Raw genomic sequence first — 17,593 nt, forward strand, 5'->3', positions numbered from 1 at the left:
AGTGCTGGGATCATTGGGGTCATTCATTCGCAGCAGAAATGCATAATTTATGAAGAGGATATTGAGAGAAGGGTAGTATTTGCCCTTCCTACAGTACTAACGGGGGGAATCATCCCAAATACCATCATTCAACGGTTAACCGGCGTGGAACCGCCCTGGTTTTCCATCTAGATAAGTGGAGACCCTAGTGAACCCTTCCTATCGCCATTCTTTAATCGTTTTCCATAGCCTACAAACGTAAATGTCCTGTAATTACATTACCAATCAAGTTTCCACTGGAACAGAGACCGAAATAAAGGCAACAATTATCGAACATCTGTTTGACATCTGAACCGATTCCCAAATGACGAAAGCCATAAAGAAATCACGTGTAACCTGTCATTAGCGTGGGCTATCCGATTGTTATTCATTAGCGGACTATCGAATGGCTCGAATGTGGTATCGGACATCCGATAGCCCCCCCCCGGGCTGTGTCCTGATGGCATTTCCTTGTTTTTTTTTTGTGCGGAACAAGCGAAAATTAACGCTACATTTGTTTTACCAATAAAAAGAATACAGAAAATAAAGTAATAAAAGGGAAAAAGAAATGCCACGGAAGGACTTTCACTCGGCTGCCTCTCACTCTCTCTCTCACTCTCTCTCTATCTCTCTCTCTGTCTCTCTCTCTCTCTGTGTGGAAAAGGTCAAGCCTAATGAAGCTCAAAAGGCTTCATCGTAGACTTTGGTCCCCGGCCCTGCCCCCCTCCCTCCTCCCCTCCATCCCAATCCCAGCCCGAACGTGGCAGCTCATAAATAATGTTGCCATGCCACGCCCCCGCCCCCGCCCCACACCAGAGACGACTGCGCTGCCTCATAAACTTTTGTAAAATGCAGCGCATAATTTTCCGACTGTATTTTTTCTCCTGCGAAAACTCTCGGAAAACTTGGAACTCTCGAGACTTGTCCATGTCACACACTACCCCCTCTCTGCCACTCCCACTCGATGCGAAGCCCTAGAAGTGGCAAGTGCAGTTTATTTTGAACGCCTGAAGGACGTCCTTCGTCCTGGCTGTTGCCCTCCCCCCCCCAGATGGCGCTTAGACCCGGCCAAAAGCGTCACACGAAATTGGGTTAACAATTTTGTACGCTTATTCGCTTTTTGTTTTTGTTTTTGTTTCATTGCTGTCCTCGTGGCAGAGTATTTTCCGGCGGACTTTGAGTGGAAAATGGCGCTGTGAAAAGCAAAAAGAACGTGGCTTAAAAGTTCAACAAATTGTAGAGTCTCAAAGTTTGAATAATGCATCCTAGGGCTTAATATTCAAAGAATATTACGAATTGTATCCTGATATTTATGTGTGGAGGGAAATTCAATTCCACATCGAAATACTATCCTTGTGTTGGTCTATCAAAATATCCTGCCTAGATTTCTTTGCCTTCACAAATCAAAATCCAAAACCAAAACCAAATCCGCATCAACAGAATCAATCATCAGCAGTCATCGAGGAGGGGAGGAGGCACCCGACACCCCTCCAGTAATCATCATCATTTACATGATGAGGCCCTGCCCCCCCCCCCCCCCCCCCAGGCCCCACTTGCCCCGCCAGACGACACACACAAGTTGTCAGTTAGTCAGGAAGATGGTCCCAAAAGATGACTAAACGAAATTGCTGGCCGAAATGTAAGCCATTTCCCTGAGAGAGGGAGGCCAGAGACAAAGGCAAACGACAGAGACACATGTCACACACAACATGCAACATACAGCAGACTGGAGAGGGCAGCAGAGTGGCCGAAGGAGAGAGGCATTTGATGAATACATTCCGTATTCCGTCCTCCGTATTTCTAGCCGGAATTGAATTACATTAGTTTCTCGCTATCTCGAATGCCGCTCGAGGCTAGGAAATTGCCTATTTATTTATGAGTCGAGACGGATTAGGATCCCTAAAACGATGCCCGAACGGAAATTGCAAGGATATTAATTTAAATGTGGCTCCGGGCTCTGGACTCTTGGCTTCTGCTATCCATCAGGGCCTTAGAGGGTACTTCAGGGGTTGCAGCAATCCCAAACAGGTTTTTGGGATTCGCAAAGCTCGCGCCCAACCCCCCCGGCCGATCGCTGAGGATCGGCAATGATTTGTGCCAGCTTCGAGCACTTGTAATTCCCAACTGGTACGCGCCGCAAGCCCATGAGGAGCCGCGCGACGCCCGGCAGTCGGCACTTCCTTGTCTTGGGGAGCAGAAATGTCCAATGAACGTCTAGTGAGGGCATTGCTGCTGACACCAATTACATTTATTCCCGTCTGCCAGGCCACTCACTGTGGCTGGTGTTCGGAATTTTTGGCCAAAGGCTCCCTTACTTTATAGGGAGCCGCATACGGAATACATTTGAGACCGAGGAACTACTAGGAGAGTACTCCTTGGAGAGAGATTCATCTTGAATATCCTTGGGAATGGTGCGCATTTAGTTTGATGGCTATCCATCCCCCCTCCTTCGTAGAAAGCACACACATCCTGGCCTGCTTCCTTCCTTCTCCCCCCAGAAACTCGGTGGGGGAAAGAAAATGCAAGTTGGCCAACAATAAAGACGTTGACTGTGCGATGCTCGTTAGCCGAAAAGTAGCCTCAAGTATATCTCATGTTTTTATGTGCTCTTTCCCCCTCACACACACACAGATACAGATACACATATCCTTTGTCTCTTCCTTTTGTTTTTTCCTCTGGCAGGGGGGTAGGTCGGGCATATTGATTGCCTCAATAAGACGAGAGCCGGATCCAAACAGACCAGAACTAAGAGCTGAAACGGGGAAATGGAATGGAATGGGATGATGGAGTGGATTTGTGATTGACAGGCATTTGTGGTTTACCAGCTAAGGGCTCATTAAAGCCATTTTGTATGCGTAATTCGATACGTATCGATCAGCTATACGATAGCGATAAGTCGATTTTTTATTTTGGAAGATAAATTTTGTATTTTAACATTTATTCTGATTTTTAGAGATATACATTTTGCAATTTGAATAAATGTTCAACACTTTTGATTAACATTAGTTGGTTATCGATTATTAGTCAGCACTGTTAGCGATTATTATACAATCACACAATAATCAAAAATAAATAAATAATATATTGTCTAGATATAGAAACTTCCTAACTGTGATGTCGATTAAAAGTAATCGATTGAACATAATATAATAACATAAAATTGATCGATTTTTATCGATAACAAATATTATCTTGACCAAAAACATCAATTAGAATTCGAATTCTAACGTATTTTTCGATGTTTTTTTTTAGTAAAAGTTTTTTATCGATTTTTAAGCAGCACTGTTATCGATTCGAGTTCAATTCAACTTTAACTTAAAAAAATTGCTACAAAATTTTCTAGATCTAAATGGTTTATGACTAAAAAATCGTATCGATTATTTGACCAAAGTTTATCGACAGAAAACTATCGATTTTTATCGATAACAAATATTTTTTTTGGCCAAAAACATCAATAATGTCCTTCTTATTTTTCGATGGTTTTTTTTTTAGTACCCGTTCTACATTTATCGATAAGCCTTCGCTTTTCAGCAACCCCCCCTCCATGCACAGAATTACGGTAAATCCCACTTAACGGCACTTGTACAACAAATGGGTGCCACATCCTTTTGGTCCTTGTGTTGCATGCAGAAGATGCCTTTTGAAATTAAATTAAATTACATTTGCAATTTGCAATTTACATTTTCCGCGATTCAGTGCACTCGAATCGCCCCCCCATGCCCCCCACCCCCACTCTCCACCCCCCAAAGCTTTTAAGCTGCCAGCCATTCGAAGCGAAGCTTATCGCACGCCAAAACCGAAATGAAACCGAAACCAAACCCAAACCCAAAACACAAATGTAACCCTTCCTTGGCCCCCCCACTTTGGGGCTTCTCGGCAGCGTATACAAAGGGTCGCGCTGGCCGTCGTTCCTTCCTCTTTTTTCGGGGAATGTCCTCTCTCTCGCTCGCTCTCTCTCTCGCTCGCTCTCTGGCAGCAAAAGTTGTGTGTCATGCAAAAGGGCCAAAAGCAAACGCACTTAAGCACACACCAATACCAGCACACACACACACACACACACACCAATACCAGCGTTTGGGTAGTGTTTGGCTGGGCTGTATGGGTGTGCTTCCCATTGAAAACATTGTAAACTAAATGTTGTTTCATACACCCATTCACCCACACACCCAGACACACCCATACACACCCAGTCACACCCATACACACCCAGGCACACCCACACACACACCCACACACACCCACACACACACACAGTCATAATTTACTCTGCTTGCTTTATGTGCAGAGCGGTCTGTATGGTGGCATTCTGCTGGTTTGTCCATACCCTGTACTCGCAGGGCAGAAGGGTATGCCCGAAGATTGAAGAGCAGACTTGAGCCGGGTCTTTATTCAGGGAAAAGAGCTCATTGGGGACACTGAGGCGAGTCTTGGGGTGTATTCTGCCACCCATCCACAAAAAACCAAAGGGTCTTAGAGCCAAAGCCTGGCCTAGAAGTTCCCTTAATGGACTTAACAGCTGTCTCTGTACATATCTCTTTTCCTTTAGTGCCTGTTTCAGTGCCATGGTATCCCCTAGTCGAATGTTTGGCCCTCTCGTGATATTCATTGCGTTCTTTTTTTGTGTGCTATTCATTCATTCATTCATTCACGCACTCATTCTCAGTGCCAGTCTCAGTCGAAGAGACAGCTAGTCGGCGAAGGACCCTGGCGCTGGCTCTGGCGCTGCCTTTGGCGCTGCCTTTGCCGCTTATTGCTCATACGCTCCGTTGTGCGCTCCTCAGTTATCCTCGCGCGCTGTCAACGCATTGTTGTGGGCAACCGGCGCCCTGTCGCCCCCCGCACCCGCCAAAAGCACCCTCTCCGCGTGCCCCCGGTCCATACGGTTTGTTTGTCTCTTAGTTCGTTAACAAATTATTAACCAAAAAATGTATCTTTAATACACCCCTCCTCCCCCTTTGCCCCGCGTCGCGTTTGTGGTGGCAGAAAGTGTCGAAAAGTTTTTACCGCTCTCCCAGAAGTGAACTTTCCACCCCCCCCACCCCATGGATAGCCAGTTATCGCCTTTCCTTGAACCGTTTTGTCCTTTTTGTCACCCGCGCCATTGATTCGAGTTCATTTTTCGCCATTTAATTTCAGTTTTTACGTTGTCTCTGGCATCTGCTGGGATTTCAATTTATCCGCGAACTTTGCTGCCGCATTCCCGGAGCGTAAATTGAATTTTCACACGTTACTGGCTCTCACCTCTTGCCCCATAATGCGGCAGATTGCGGTTGCCGAGTAGAGAAGGAGCTGCCACGTCAGCCAGCAGCGATGATGGGCCATTAATTCCCCAACAAAAAGTCGTATAAAAAATGTAATTTTTTAGAAATATCCCCTCCTCCCCGTTTGAGGGGGATCTCCGCTGTCCCCACTGCCACGGAGCCCCGAGCCCCGAGCCCGTCCAAAACAAACAGACAAAAAATCGATATATTTCAGGAGTTATTTACAAAAGCTAAATGGTACATATATATATATTTTTTGTTGTTGTTCGTGGCTGTATGTGTGTCTGTGTGGCATTCGAATGGTTGGGACATGGGCAAGGACATGCCTGGCTCGGACACAGTGTCCTGCCTTTGTCCGGGCGTCATCAATGGGCGTGCACATGACAGGACCTCGAAAAATCATCAAAAATTAGTCGCCATTCCAGTTTTCGATTTGAATGCAGTTCCGTAAAAGTATTTAAAGAGGCCTAACAATTCCATTGATTTTTCGGAAAATATCCCCCTTTTATGGGGCAAGGCATTCATTAATCAATTTCGTTTGATTTCGATTAATAGCAGCCCTTACTGGGGGGCTACTCGGTGAAAGAGACAGAAATGACTCTATGGAAGTAGATTTGTAGTAAATTCCAGTAATTATTGTTTCCAAAGGTCTACAGAGGTCCTTCGACTCAACTTTGAAATAAAATCAAGCCTGGCAACGCCTTTTCTCTATGCTAAATATTATCTAGGACAGAATTAAGGGATTCCCCGATAACCAGGACCACATTCGACGTCCACTCTCATCGATTTGCTACTAGGATCCGCTGTGAGCATAGACTCCTCCATAGACGAGGTGTCCCACCGCCGTGGGCAAAGGCAAAGCACGCGAATAACGGACATCCAAAGAGAAAAGATGCAAAGACAATGCAGTCGGTAGTTAATAAAACACTGCGATTAACAGACAAATTAGTAGACTTTCCCTTCTAGCACTTGAGTGCTAAGCTACTCTGTAAGAGGGAGAGGAAGACAGAGAGTTTTCTTGAATAAAATCCATGTTTAGTAAATTTGGAAAGTGCTTCCTGGAATACCCGTTTTAAACAAGAAGGGCATTCGATCAACGAAGCCAGGAGACAGAGGGAAAGCACAGTCACCCACTCTCTCCCTCCCTCCCTCTCTCCCTCACCCGCTCACTCACAAAAGAAAATCCAATCATGCTTCGCCGCTCAACGCTTTCCTTCAGCTCCACCTCCAGCTCCACTTTTCTTTTCGATGTGATTTCATCCTTGTTGCTGTTGTTGCTTTTGTTTTTTGTGGGATTTTATTTTGCTCTGGTTTCGGTTCTAGCCCGGCCGGCCTCTCCATCTCGAGTTGAGTGCGGCAATTATATTTTTATTGTTCCTGTTGCCAAATTGTCTAGCAAAAATGTTGATGGCCAGCCGCCTGGGGCGCCCGGCAGCAGCAGCACTTGACTTGGTTGAATGGTGGCTAACCGGGCTACAATCCGTACTGCTGTCCAGCAGCTGTGGACAAGGAGTGGAGCCCGGAGTGGAGCAGTCGCTGGTTAATTCGATTTATACGCTTGTGGATTTTGGATAAAAGAATGAGCCGATGAGGGCTTAAATCTGTCAAAAAAAGAGAGAGGTTTGAGGAGAGGTTTGTCCATGTTTTTCCAAGGAAAGGAATGCTTAGAAAATTGTTTAAGAAGACTGAGAATAATGTATCCCTGAGAATAGAAGATGAAACGTTGGTCAAAGTCCTCTTTAGTTGGCTGCTAAGCTACGCTGCGAGAGGGAGAAAGTTCTAAGAAATGCCTCCCCTCAGAGCCCATCCCCTGAAACATCTTAAAGCAGGTCCCACTTTGGAATTAAATAGCGGAATAATGTCAATATATTCCGCCCCCAAACCCCCTTGCATTCAATTAATTTTGTGGTCGAGTTGCACAATTGATTGAATTTTCAATCGGTCCAATAAACGAAAGCGAAAACTAAATTGAATTTCCTTCAAGGCTGAAAGTTAAGCAGAGTCCTTAATGAAGGCAAGGACTTGCCGCAATTATATTTATCACAAAATGGACAGCATATATATATATATATATATATGGCATATAGTGGGTATACTTTAATGTGATTTAGTGTAATGTTTGCTCGGGCTTCCACGAGGATTAAACTTTTGCAGCAGTCCTTGGGGTCAAGCGGAGAGAAAGCTAGGAAAACTTCTAGTGTGTGTGGGTGAAAAGGGAAAACTTGGCTCATTAAATTTTCATTGTTTTAATTTGCGCTCCACAGCGACACGGAAAAGGAAAAGGAGTCTGTGCGTTGCCAGAGTGTGCGGCTTCTGTGGTTGGAGGGGGGGAGTGGGCGGGTGGCTGGAGTGGGGGCGGGGTCCTTTGGTTTTCCTCGCAAGTCAAAGCGAAGCCAAGCCACGTTTTTACGACTAATTTGGCTAATTTGAGAGCACAATCACGGGTCCTGGCACGGGCCTGGGTCCTGGCACCGCCTGCTCCAAAATCAATCTCAGTCAATTAGGCGCCTCTCGAACATTAGTTTTTTGCACAGCGCACTTTTCTAAAGTTTCCGATTCGCTTTTTATTCTTGCGCCTTGTTTGTTTTTCGTACAAATTAATTTTAATTAAATTCGTGGAGTGGATATCACTCCCCAAAGTTTCCTCCGCCGGCGCCAGGGCCAGGACCAGAGCCAGGACCAAAGCCAGGACCAGAGCCAGGACCAGGGCCAGGACCAGGGCCAGGACCAGAGCCAGGACCAAAGCCAGGACCAAGGCCAGGCAGTAATTAAAAGCAGGATAATGAAATTACACTCTCCGGATGGATGGATGATGGGCTCCACATTGAATGCGCTCTCTTTTGGCACCCTATGCCGCAGGAGGAGGAGGCGGCAGTCTGTCGAGAGACTCGAGAGGCATTAGCATATAGATTGGAAGACGCAGACGCGGGCGCGGATGGACGTCTGGAATACAAAACGTATTCGGGACGGGCTCTTGAAGGTTAACAGCGACAGAGCTGTGATCTTAACCTTCCCTAACCTTTGCTTTGTCCCTGCCCAGATCCGAATCTCCTCCCCAAACCCTGCCCTGACCTTTCGCTTTGGTTAGAGTATGAGAACGGGGGACCTTTTTCTGATTTATGCCTTTGGAAATGAGGTTCAACCCGCCACACCCCACTCTTTGGGTGCCTCCCCACAAATGGCTCTGGTTATTAGAGCACAAGCAGCGCTAATAAAAATTAATGTGTCCAATGCACACACCCCCCACCCCCCTAGGACTGTCCGCAGGATCCCTGGCCACATGACTCTGTGTGGCAAAGCCCTGACGGCTGCCGGCCCTGCACCTCCACCTGGACTCTCCCTCGGAGTCACTCAACTCGTTATGCAATTTTCTCGCTGATGGCTGCATTGTTTTCTTGGATACCCTGTAAATGCGGTGGAGGGGGGGATTTGATGTCTCTAAGGGGAAAAAAGGGAGTACTAGAAAGAGCTGTAGCCTCCACTCAGATGTGGCACCGAAAAACAGCCAGATCGGTGGCCCTTATTAAAGCCAGAATCATTCAGGATGGAAGACAAGTAGAGGCCTTCCTGTTGGTAGCACTCTTTCCGTTTAAAGGGTATCCTTTAGCCCGTATTACCAATATCGGCTTATCCTTTGCTTGTTTTTGGTTATGTTTTGCTCTCTCTTTCTCTGGCTTTTCTCTGTTGCCAATTTATTCGCACTTATGCACGTGTCCATACAATGGGCCCCACAGGCGGGCAGGCAGCATAGACAAGAGCCCAGAGGGGGGGGGCTCCATCACACAGACAGACACACATGATCCTCCTCGGGCACGTTGCTGGTGTTGTGGTTGTTGGCCGAATCAATTTCATGGCCCGTTCATGGCCTCCCCTCTTCAGAGCCGCCCATGCAATGGGCCACCTCTCTACCCCTCTCTTTTTTGTGCCTCTCTCTCTCTCCCTCTCTCTCTCGTTTGATGCCTTTTGCAATTTGTTCGTTTTCTTGTGTCAACAGCAACAACAACAGCCCTGTCGAGGGCTGCTGATGGGTGATGCCAGGATATATTCGATGGAGGGTAAGGCAGATGCCAGATGCCAGAGAAGGAAACAAAGTCCGTAAGGCAGAAGCTGCAGAAACAGGAGGGAAAAAGTGAGAGTGGCCAAAAAGAGAGAGTACAAGCCCTACCTTCCCTTGAATATACCCTTGGAATGGTGACACCTTTGTCTTTGGTTGTGTCTTTGGTTGGAGCTCTTGACCAAGTTGGAACAATTAAAACGATTTTTCTTCTTGCCTTCTGTTTGGCTGTGCACTCTATCAATGTCCCCCCCCACGTCCTCCATCCTCCTACGCGCCACTGGCCACTCGCCAAATGTCAGCTGCCAAGGACACAAAATGTTTACTTGAATTTGAGAGCCACGTAGCCGGGCCACAGGAGTCCTCTGTGTGGCTCCTGCATTGCAAATGAGGGGCACTCCAATTGCTCCGTCGAGCACTCTGTCAAAGTTGTCCATTCCTTGATTGATTTACAATTGAATGCCGGTCATGTTATGGCCATAAATTGACATTCAGGTGGACTCCTCGATTATAGAGCCCCAGAAGAGGGAGGGGCGACTAGTGAAGGGAGTGCAAATTATTAGAAAGCAACGTAGGTTTCCCCCGGAAGTAAAGGTCAGGCGTGGAAAAACCAAACTAAAAAGGTTACAAGCTTTAAATGAGGGGAAAATTCTAGGAATTTTACAAGAAGGATTACCCTTTTCAAGGAATTTCCACCTCCAAGCCAGGAATCTGCTTTCCATCGTATAATTTTAAGCAGAAATGAAGCCATCCCTGGACCCATTAGTGGCAAAAAATCCCCTAGATTGATCCGTGATCAACTTTGCCACTTTAGCTGCTGCCTGCCGCAAGTTTCGTGCAACAAACAAGGGGATTATTCATGTAAACATCCCACTCGTTCGTACCCCCCTCCCCCTCCCCCACACCGAACAGAAAACATCTAACATCCAACATCCATCAAGTATACGCACTGTGTTCTCGGGCTTCTTTTGATAAGCCCGTTTTTCGGTTGGCTTTTTGTTAGTTTTCTGGCACTTTGTTGGCTTTGCTCGCTGGCTGCTACTTTTGACTGATTTTGATGTTGAGTTTTTCCTACGTTTTTCCTACGTTTTCCCCCTACATTTTTCCCTATTTATTGCCTTTTCCCTTATAACTTGTTTGGCTACTTTTTGTTCTGTTTTCTGTTTGCTTTTTGCCGGCTTTCCCGAAAGTTCTCTCGGTACACTGTCGGCCATGTGTGCAAGGCTCGCAGCCTAGAAATGTGGTTTCTTAGGTCTCGCAAAAAAGGTATTATTCTATTTTGTACAATGGAAACCCGATTTGTTGTCAAGTTTTGAAGTTTCTGGGGAAATTGAAAGCCTTGCTAGATTTCCCCAGAGGCTACCACCCCCCCCACACCCGCAGTGGCACGCCCATGTCATGGCTTATTTAGCTTGTTCGAGGAAATGCCCAAAAGCATTTGGCAGATGCCAACTTTGGAGGTCTTGGAGTGTACAGATTTGCTGCTGCTGCTGCTGATGTTGCAACTGCTGCATGGAGGAGTCGGCTGGAGGGAGGAGCGAGTGCTGCATACACATTTTGTATGCTTCGTTAAGCATTCTGTACAATGCACAGCCGCCACAGAGGTGGCAAAGTGGCAGCTCTGTTCGGAGGGGAGGCTGTACAGTGCGTTTCGGCAGTGTAAGATGCAAGGAATTGAAAGGTTTCAGTCGTTCTTACACCCATGAATACTGGAGGTTGCATCTCTCTGGCATATGAATCGTATTCTAGGATTGTGAGTGTTATGAATGCCTGATTGTGATTCCACTGGGACTGCTTCTCATATCCATCCCTATAGCTTTTAAACGCACTGTACAAATCCACAAAATATATATTTATCTAGGGGCGGAGGGAAGCACCGGGCACTGGCAGGGGTGTGTCATATTTATTTGCACATTTTATATACAAATTTTGATATCGAAAAACTAGCGAAAATCCGAATGTTGTGCCACTGAACTGTCAGGCAGTCAGTCAGTCATTCAGTCAACAGACTGACTGTCTGTCAGATAATTGTATCATTCAGTGTGTCAGTCCCCTCTTCCCTCTCCCCTACCCCTCCCCCTCCCCCACCATCTTATATCGAATTTGAAATTGATGATGCAGCCAGAATTTGATTTCATTTTCGGAATTCCTATTTTGCTCTTTGTCTCCACTTTGAGAGGCGATGCGATGCGATGGGGGGGGGGGGGGGGATGGGGCAAAGGGAGGACTGGGATGATGATGGGAAGCGATGCCAAGCGATGCCAAGCGATGCGATGAGATTGCCAGAGAGAGATAACAGATGGAAGAGGCGGTGCAAGGGAGAGGGTGGCAGACACACGGGGCTTTACACTGGCGGCTGGTAATAGTGTGCACGGTGCCTCGGTGCCGGCTTACTTACAGAGGGGTATTGTGTGCTATTGATTGTGCATGTGGAGCCGTTCTTGGGTCCCCAGAAGATGTGCAGGAAAATACAAAATAAAATAAACAGAATGGGAAATAGCGCCACACAAAGCTTCTTTAGAAAAAATACCCGTATGTGTTCCCTGGACATCTTTAGCTTTAAAAGAGGAAAAAAATTCAGGAGAAGCAAAAAATAATAAGTCCAGGAAAAGTCTTGAGAGAACGTCTTTAATTTTGTAGAAAATTGATTGGAATTGGTAAATATTTTATTAAAAATACATATGTATGTGTGTGTGGATAAGTCAATGATTAAGGAAAATTAAGATCACTTTGAAATGACTGAAAATAGACAGTTTGCTGAAACAAAGCTCACTATTTTTGCCATGACTGTAGGAACGTAATAACCGGACTTAGTCGAGAGAGAGAGAGAGAGAGCAAGCTAGCACGAGCCAGAGAGAGCGAACAAGAGAGGACTAGTAACTCGTGCCATGATGAAATTATACAAGACGGTCCGCCAACTCTATTACGGGTCTTATTTTACGCTCAACAAAAAAGAAGAGTGCCTTGATTAGAGAGAGAAGAACGAAGTTTGCTCTCGTACTGACCTAAGTAAGACCCGAAAAGGGAGCATGTTTCTGGAGCGGATCACCTTGTATAATTTCATCAAGACCTTGAAATAAAGAACGAGATAGCAAGATAGGCAAGAGCATGACGAAATTATACCAGGTGGACCACTCTCTTTCCGAGTCTTATTTTTCTGCCTTCGAACATGCCATCGACAAAGCGCTCTCAGTTGTGCTGAGCGGAAAATAAGACCCGAAAGAGAGTTAGCGGACCACCTTGTATCATTTCTGCCATTGGATATGCATTTCGCTTTGCTCAATATCTGGTACCGCCACTGTAATGCCAATCAGCCACCCATCCATTCATCCACCCATCCATCCACCCGTTTGTGGGGCAGAGATTTTCATTTTCGCCTAAACTGCACTTCACAGCGAGACACAAAAGACAAAAGGCTGCTGGAAAAAGCGTGTGGCAGCAGTTTTTTCTCCATTTATTTATTTCGAATATATTTCAGGATTAAAGCAGGAGATGAATCTCACAACGAGTACTGAAATAATCCCAAAAATATGATATTCTATTGCATTTCTAATCGCATATTTGTGGCTCTTTTTGTTGCAGGTTCCATCATGTTCCATGTGCGACGGCGACCGGCGGACTCGCAGCCGCGAAGGCGTAAGAAAAAACCGCTGGGCGCCGCCAACGGAGCCTCGCACATGTCCGGGGATCGGGAGGGACCCGTCCTGGTGGAGGTGACTCACAGCGGCGATGGCGGGCGGCGCATCAAGCTGGGCAGCGATCCCGTGGAGGTGGGCTCCGCGAACACCAACTGCCTGCAGCTCTTCGGACCCTCCATCCAGCCGAGGCACTGCCTCATCTCGCTGCATGAGGGCGTCTGCACGGTGACCCCGCTGCACACGGACGCCCTGACCTTCGTGAATGGCCACCACATCAGTCAGCCGACGATTTTGCATGTAAGTGGTGACCTTTTGCCCCCCCCAAGCATGCCCCCCGCTCGTCCTCCTGCTCCTCCTTCTCCTCCTGCTCCTCCATTATGTGTCTTCCATTAACTAATTGCGAATAATTCGCTTTAATTAGTTGAAATTCTGGCACGTCGCAGCACGGGGCACGTCGGGGCGTATGCTTAATTTTACTGATGAAATTTATTGCCAGTCAGCAGGCGACGCTCCCCGCCCCCACATGACCTTGACCCGCTTAAAGTTTAAACTGCTTGAAAATTCGGAAAATGTGTGTGTACTCGCCAAAGCAATCCCTTTTTCCCTGGTGCGACATTTTCCTTGGAGTTTGTGGTGATTTTCGGCACGGAAAAGGGTCTAGTAATCGCCGAGGCTTAAGCACTTTCGACTGTGGAATGAACTGGAAGAACTGGCAGTTAGATGAGACGAAAGAAGGGTTTGCTTTAAGAGGGTTTTCCTAGGGGTGTATATCGTATTGGAAGCCAGACTTCTTTAAGTTCCCAAATCCTATGGAAATTGAATAGATCTTTTTATTTGTATCAAAAAAGAAAGAACAGTGGGATAAGAAAGGGAGGATTTTTGGAGGTTTTACTACCATTGGATGTAGTTTTATTCGGCATACAGAGGCAAGGCTGTACTAAAGCATTTTATTTACTGGATTGAGGCAATATGTGGCGATCGGCTCATCCAGAATGCACGACCTGTCGCTAGACTCTTTGAACACCTGGCTTTAAGCTTTTGAACATTCTTAATGTTAGTGCCAAACGCTTTCTAGGGCCCACTTTAAGGCTAGGAATACACAGATCAAGCTACGAAATATAGAAACTGATAACTGGGATATCCTAGTGTCGAGGCACGAATGCCGCGACTCCAGACTTTTGATTAGGTACCTCTACACTGGAGAGCCATCGGAATAGTCAAGAAGGAAACCTAGTTCAACGTCTGAATAACCCAATCGACTCTTCTTTGTAGAGCTTGTAACCTGATACGCTGAAGTTCCCCCAAAGCCAAGCAAAAACCCATTCAATCCACAGCCCCCATTGACTCGCTGATTCGTTGATTCATTTCCACTTTCAAGTTCATTATCAGCTTTAAGTTTTGACCAGAAAAAGCCATAAAATTACCCCGCTCCCCTCCACACTCACATCTCTTATATGGATGTACGAGTATGTGGCATAGACATCCCCCACACCCCCCCCGCAAAGGCTTTGAGTTGCCGCCGCTGATTTATCTTTTGTTTTGACAACTTTTTCGACAAACAAACACACAACCGAAACACAAACAAAAAAAAAACAACGAAAAACAACAAAAAATCCAAGGGGGAAAACTCTGAATGAATTGAATGGCGGCTGGCTCTCTCGGCTTTCGATGTTCACACGCAAAAAAACAGACCTCCATCAGAGAAAAGTCAAACGAGAAACAACAACAAAATTTGCCAGCCAGCGTTATATAAAGTTTTGTTGTTGTTTTTTTCCTTTTGTTTTTATTTCGAGTTGAGTTTCCGCTTGATAAATTTGAAACCAAATAAAACAGAGAGAGAGAGAGAGAGAGAGAGAGAAACCCCAAAAGGGAATCCAGAATTCAGAATCTCGACATTAGCCACAAACTGTCTCCAGAGACAAAGTTCACAGAGCGAGAGAGAGAGAGAGAAAGAGAGAGAGAGACAGAGAGAGTAAAAAAGGAGATAAATATTTTGCGTAATTCACTGAGCAATCTTTTTTTCTTATTTTTGTTCAACTTTTATTCTGTCATTGGCTTTGTTTGCCCCCCCTCCTCCTGCTCCCCCCCACCTCCTGCTCCCCTCCTCCCGCGCTGCTTTTATTTTACTGATTTTTTGTTTGTTTGTCAATTGGCGAAATTGGGGTTTATGCTGCGGTTCGATGAACCTGAACCAAAAAGATACTCGTTTGTGCATACGAGAACATAATGCAAATGGAAAGCTCTCCCTTTTCACCATGCCACAGATAGAGAAAAGGTGCGCGTGGCAGAGATTTAAACAGAGACCTAAATCCGCATTAGTTAGTGTGACGCACATACGAAAATTCCATCGATTCCGACTAGGGGATACCCCGGAAATGCTACCAAAATATAACCACAAACAAACGGAGTTTTCTTTGGATTTGCTGGATACTTTTTTGCTCCTTTTCGAGTGTAATAATTGTCCAATTAAATTAAAACTCTTTTCACTTTGATTGCAATATATTTGGCATAAGTTTAAGGGATACTTGATCTGTGGAGAGACATCACAGAAGGCAACCAAGGGAATGTTATGCCTCTGTGGGTCCTGCAGTCTCCAAAACTTGGAGGTTTATACAGAAAAATAGACGAAGAAACAACTCTAAAGTGTTCCAAATTTTAATCGAAATCGTCATTCATACACCCAGAGAAAAAAGCCCTGAGAATCCAAACACCAATAGATTTTCACTGAGGGTGGAAGCTAAAAACGGAAAGTGTTATATTTATTTATTTAATTAACAATTATCTACTAATAATGGAACTTAGTTACAAAAAAAGGAAATAAGAGAAGTTTGTTAAATTTAGGTGATTATAAATATTGCATGGGGATAAGGTATGACAGAGGGAGTTATAGTTCTAATGTAGTGTTTAACCTACATTTTGGCATTTATATTCAAATATTTCATCTAAATATTTAATTAAATTAAATTTTATTAATTAAATATTTAAATAAAATATTTTTATAATTAGATTAAATATATTTCCTACAAAAGTAAATATATTGAATATATGTATTTATTTTAAAGTGTTCTATATTTAAATTGATTAAATATTTTGATTAATTTAAAAAAATATTTATATTTAAATCAAAATTAATTCAATTTAATTTCTTTAAGTTTTGATTAGAAAACCGAATATTTAATTTAATTACGGATGTGTTTCATATTTCTAATGCATTTTTCTCTGAGTGTAATCCTAATAAGATGGGATGGGGTCTCCCCTCCATCCCCTTACTGTTTCGTACCCCTTCTCGAACTCAGCATACCCCCCACCAGATGTTAACCCTTTGGAATACCCTGTAACCACACAAATACAAATCAGAGACCTCCCAAAAAGAGGGGCGTCTCTGTGTATGTGTGACTGTGCCTCGTCGTCGTCGTCGTCGTCGTCGACATCAATGACAATTCTGCAACGCCCCGAAAATTTTCCAATCGAATCCGCTGCCCTGCCACAGTGCCCCAGAACCCGTCAGCCACTTCAGTGCTCCACTCTGATCTGATCCGATCCGCTCTCCTGTCGCCCGTCGCCTGTCGCCCGTCGCCTGTCGCCCGTCGCCTGTCGCCTGTCGTGCCTCCTCTCGCGTCACTTCGCGTCTCCCTCTGCTGTGTAAATATTTCAGTAATTGGTTAAATTAATTACAATTATTAAATCACTCGATGGTTTGTCAACGCGTTAACCCTCATCACACTGACGGACTGCACTGCACTGGAGTACTGCTCCTCCTCCTCCTTTTCCATATGATACTGTCCTATAATTAATTCATGCTCTCTCATCCACAGAACGGTTCGGTTGTGATGTTTGGACGCGTGGCCTCGTACCGCTTCCTCGACTCCCCCACGGATGGACGCTACAATCTGGCCCTCTCCCAGTCCCAGTTGGACTCGGCCTGTCTCTACGAAAGGTGAGTGCCGCCGGAGTGATTATTCTGGTTAATATTTTAAGAATATTTTAAGTACCAAATCGCCACGCTACACGCTTTATCTGCCCCATAAGCTTGTGTCAACAGAAGAGCTACTGTACTTCTGCGTTTTGTTTGTTTTGTGATAATTATTTATGGAAGATAGATAACAATTCAACGCTATTAGAAGACAATTCAATGCTGAAGACGAACAGGAGATTTATTTTTTATAGAGGAATAAATTTGAGAGGACTAGGAACTAAAGAAAGTACATTTTGATATGCCAAGAGATCTATGAAGGGACTAGAGAATATAACTATCAAAGATTGGCCTCTAGGTTCTGCTTAATCTTTTTTTTAAAAGTGAGTTTTATAGGCTATTATTTTCCATCAAAATTACTGGACAGCCGTCGGAATTTACACATTTTAAGAGGAGTTATATTCCGAGTTTAAGGAAATATACGATCTAGCAGAATGCCACAGCCACAGGCCTGCCCTTGGATGCCGTAGACTTTGGTTTCTCCCATCAGACCTATCAGAGTGTTAGCTACGTTCTAAGAAGAATCTCAGAAGAGACTCCCAAGGGCCCTTAAAATACCCAAGTGCGCTGTTGGGCTCTGACTTTCGCCTAATCCTCACCTAAACGAATATTTTTGGGTAACCTTTAAAGGAATTAAATCCGTTTCATT

At 45.1% G+C, this 17,593-nt stretch overlaps 1 protein-coding gene and 1 non-coding gene across 7 annotated transcripts in view; both read left to right on the plus strand.

Annotated features, from left to right (window-relative positions):
• Positions 1-17,593, plus strand: part of LOC6591374 (afadin) — a 61,151-nt gene that overhangs the window by 29,393 nt on the left and 14,165 nt on the right. For 5 of the 6 annotated variants that reach the window (XM_026984663.1, XM_026984664.1, XM_002017203.2 and 2 more), the window contains exons 7-8: positions 12,916-13,268; positions 16,787-16,908. In XM_026984663.1, coding sequence (XP_026840464.1) covers positions 12,916-13,268; positions 16,787-16,908 — 475 coding nt within the window. Of the gene's footprint in view, positions 1-12,793; positions 12,842-12,915; positions 13,269-16,786; positions 16,909-17,593 lie in introns of those variants that run through there. The other variant, XM_026984665.1, reaches the window with a different exon arrangement.
• LOC6591375 lies at positions 2,193-2,321 on the plus strand. Its single transcript, XR_047940.2, has one exon. It is a non-coding gene; the product is annotated as a U4atac minor spliceosomal RNA (small nuclear RNA).

Source organism: Drosophila persimilis, unplaced genomic scaffold, assembly GCF_003286085.1.
Source record: "Drosophila persimilis strain 14011-0111.01,24,50 unplaced genomic scaffold, DperRS2 tig00000000-arrow-pilon, whole genome shotgun sequence".
In the NCBI taxonomy this organism is placed as follows: Eukaryota; Metazoa; Arthropoda; class Insecta; order Diptera; family Drosophilidae; genus Drosophila; species Drosophila persimilis.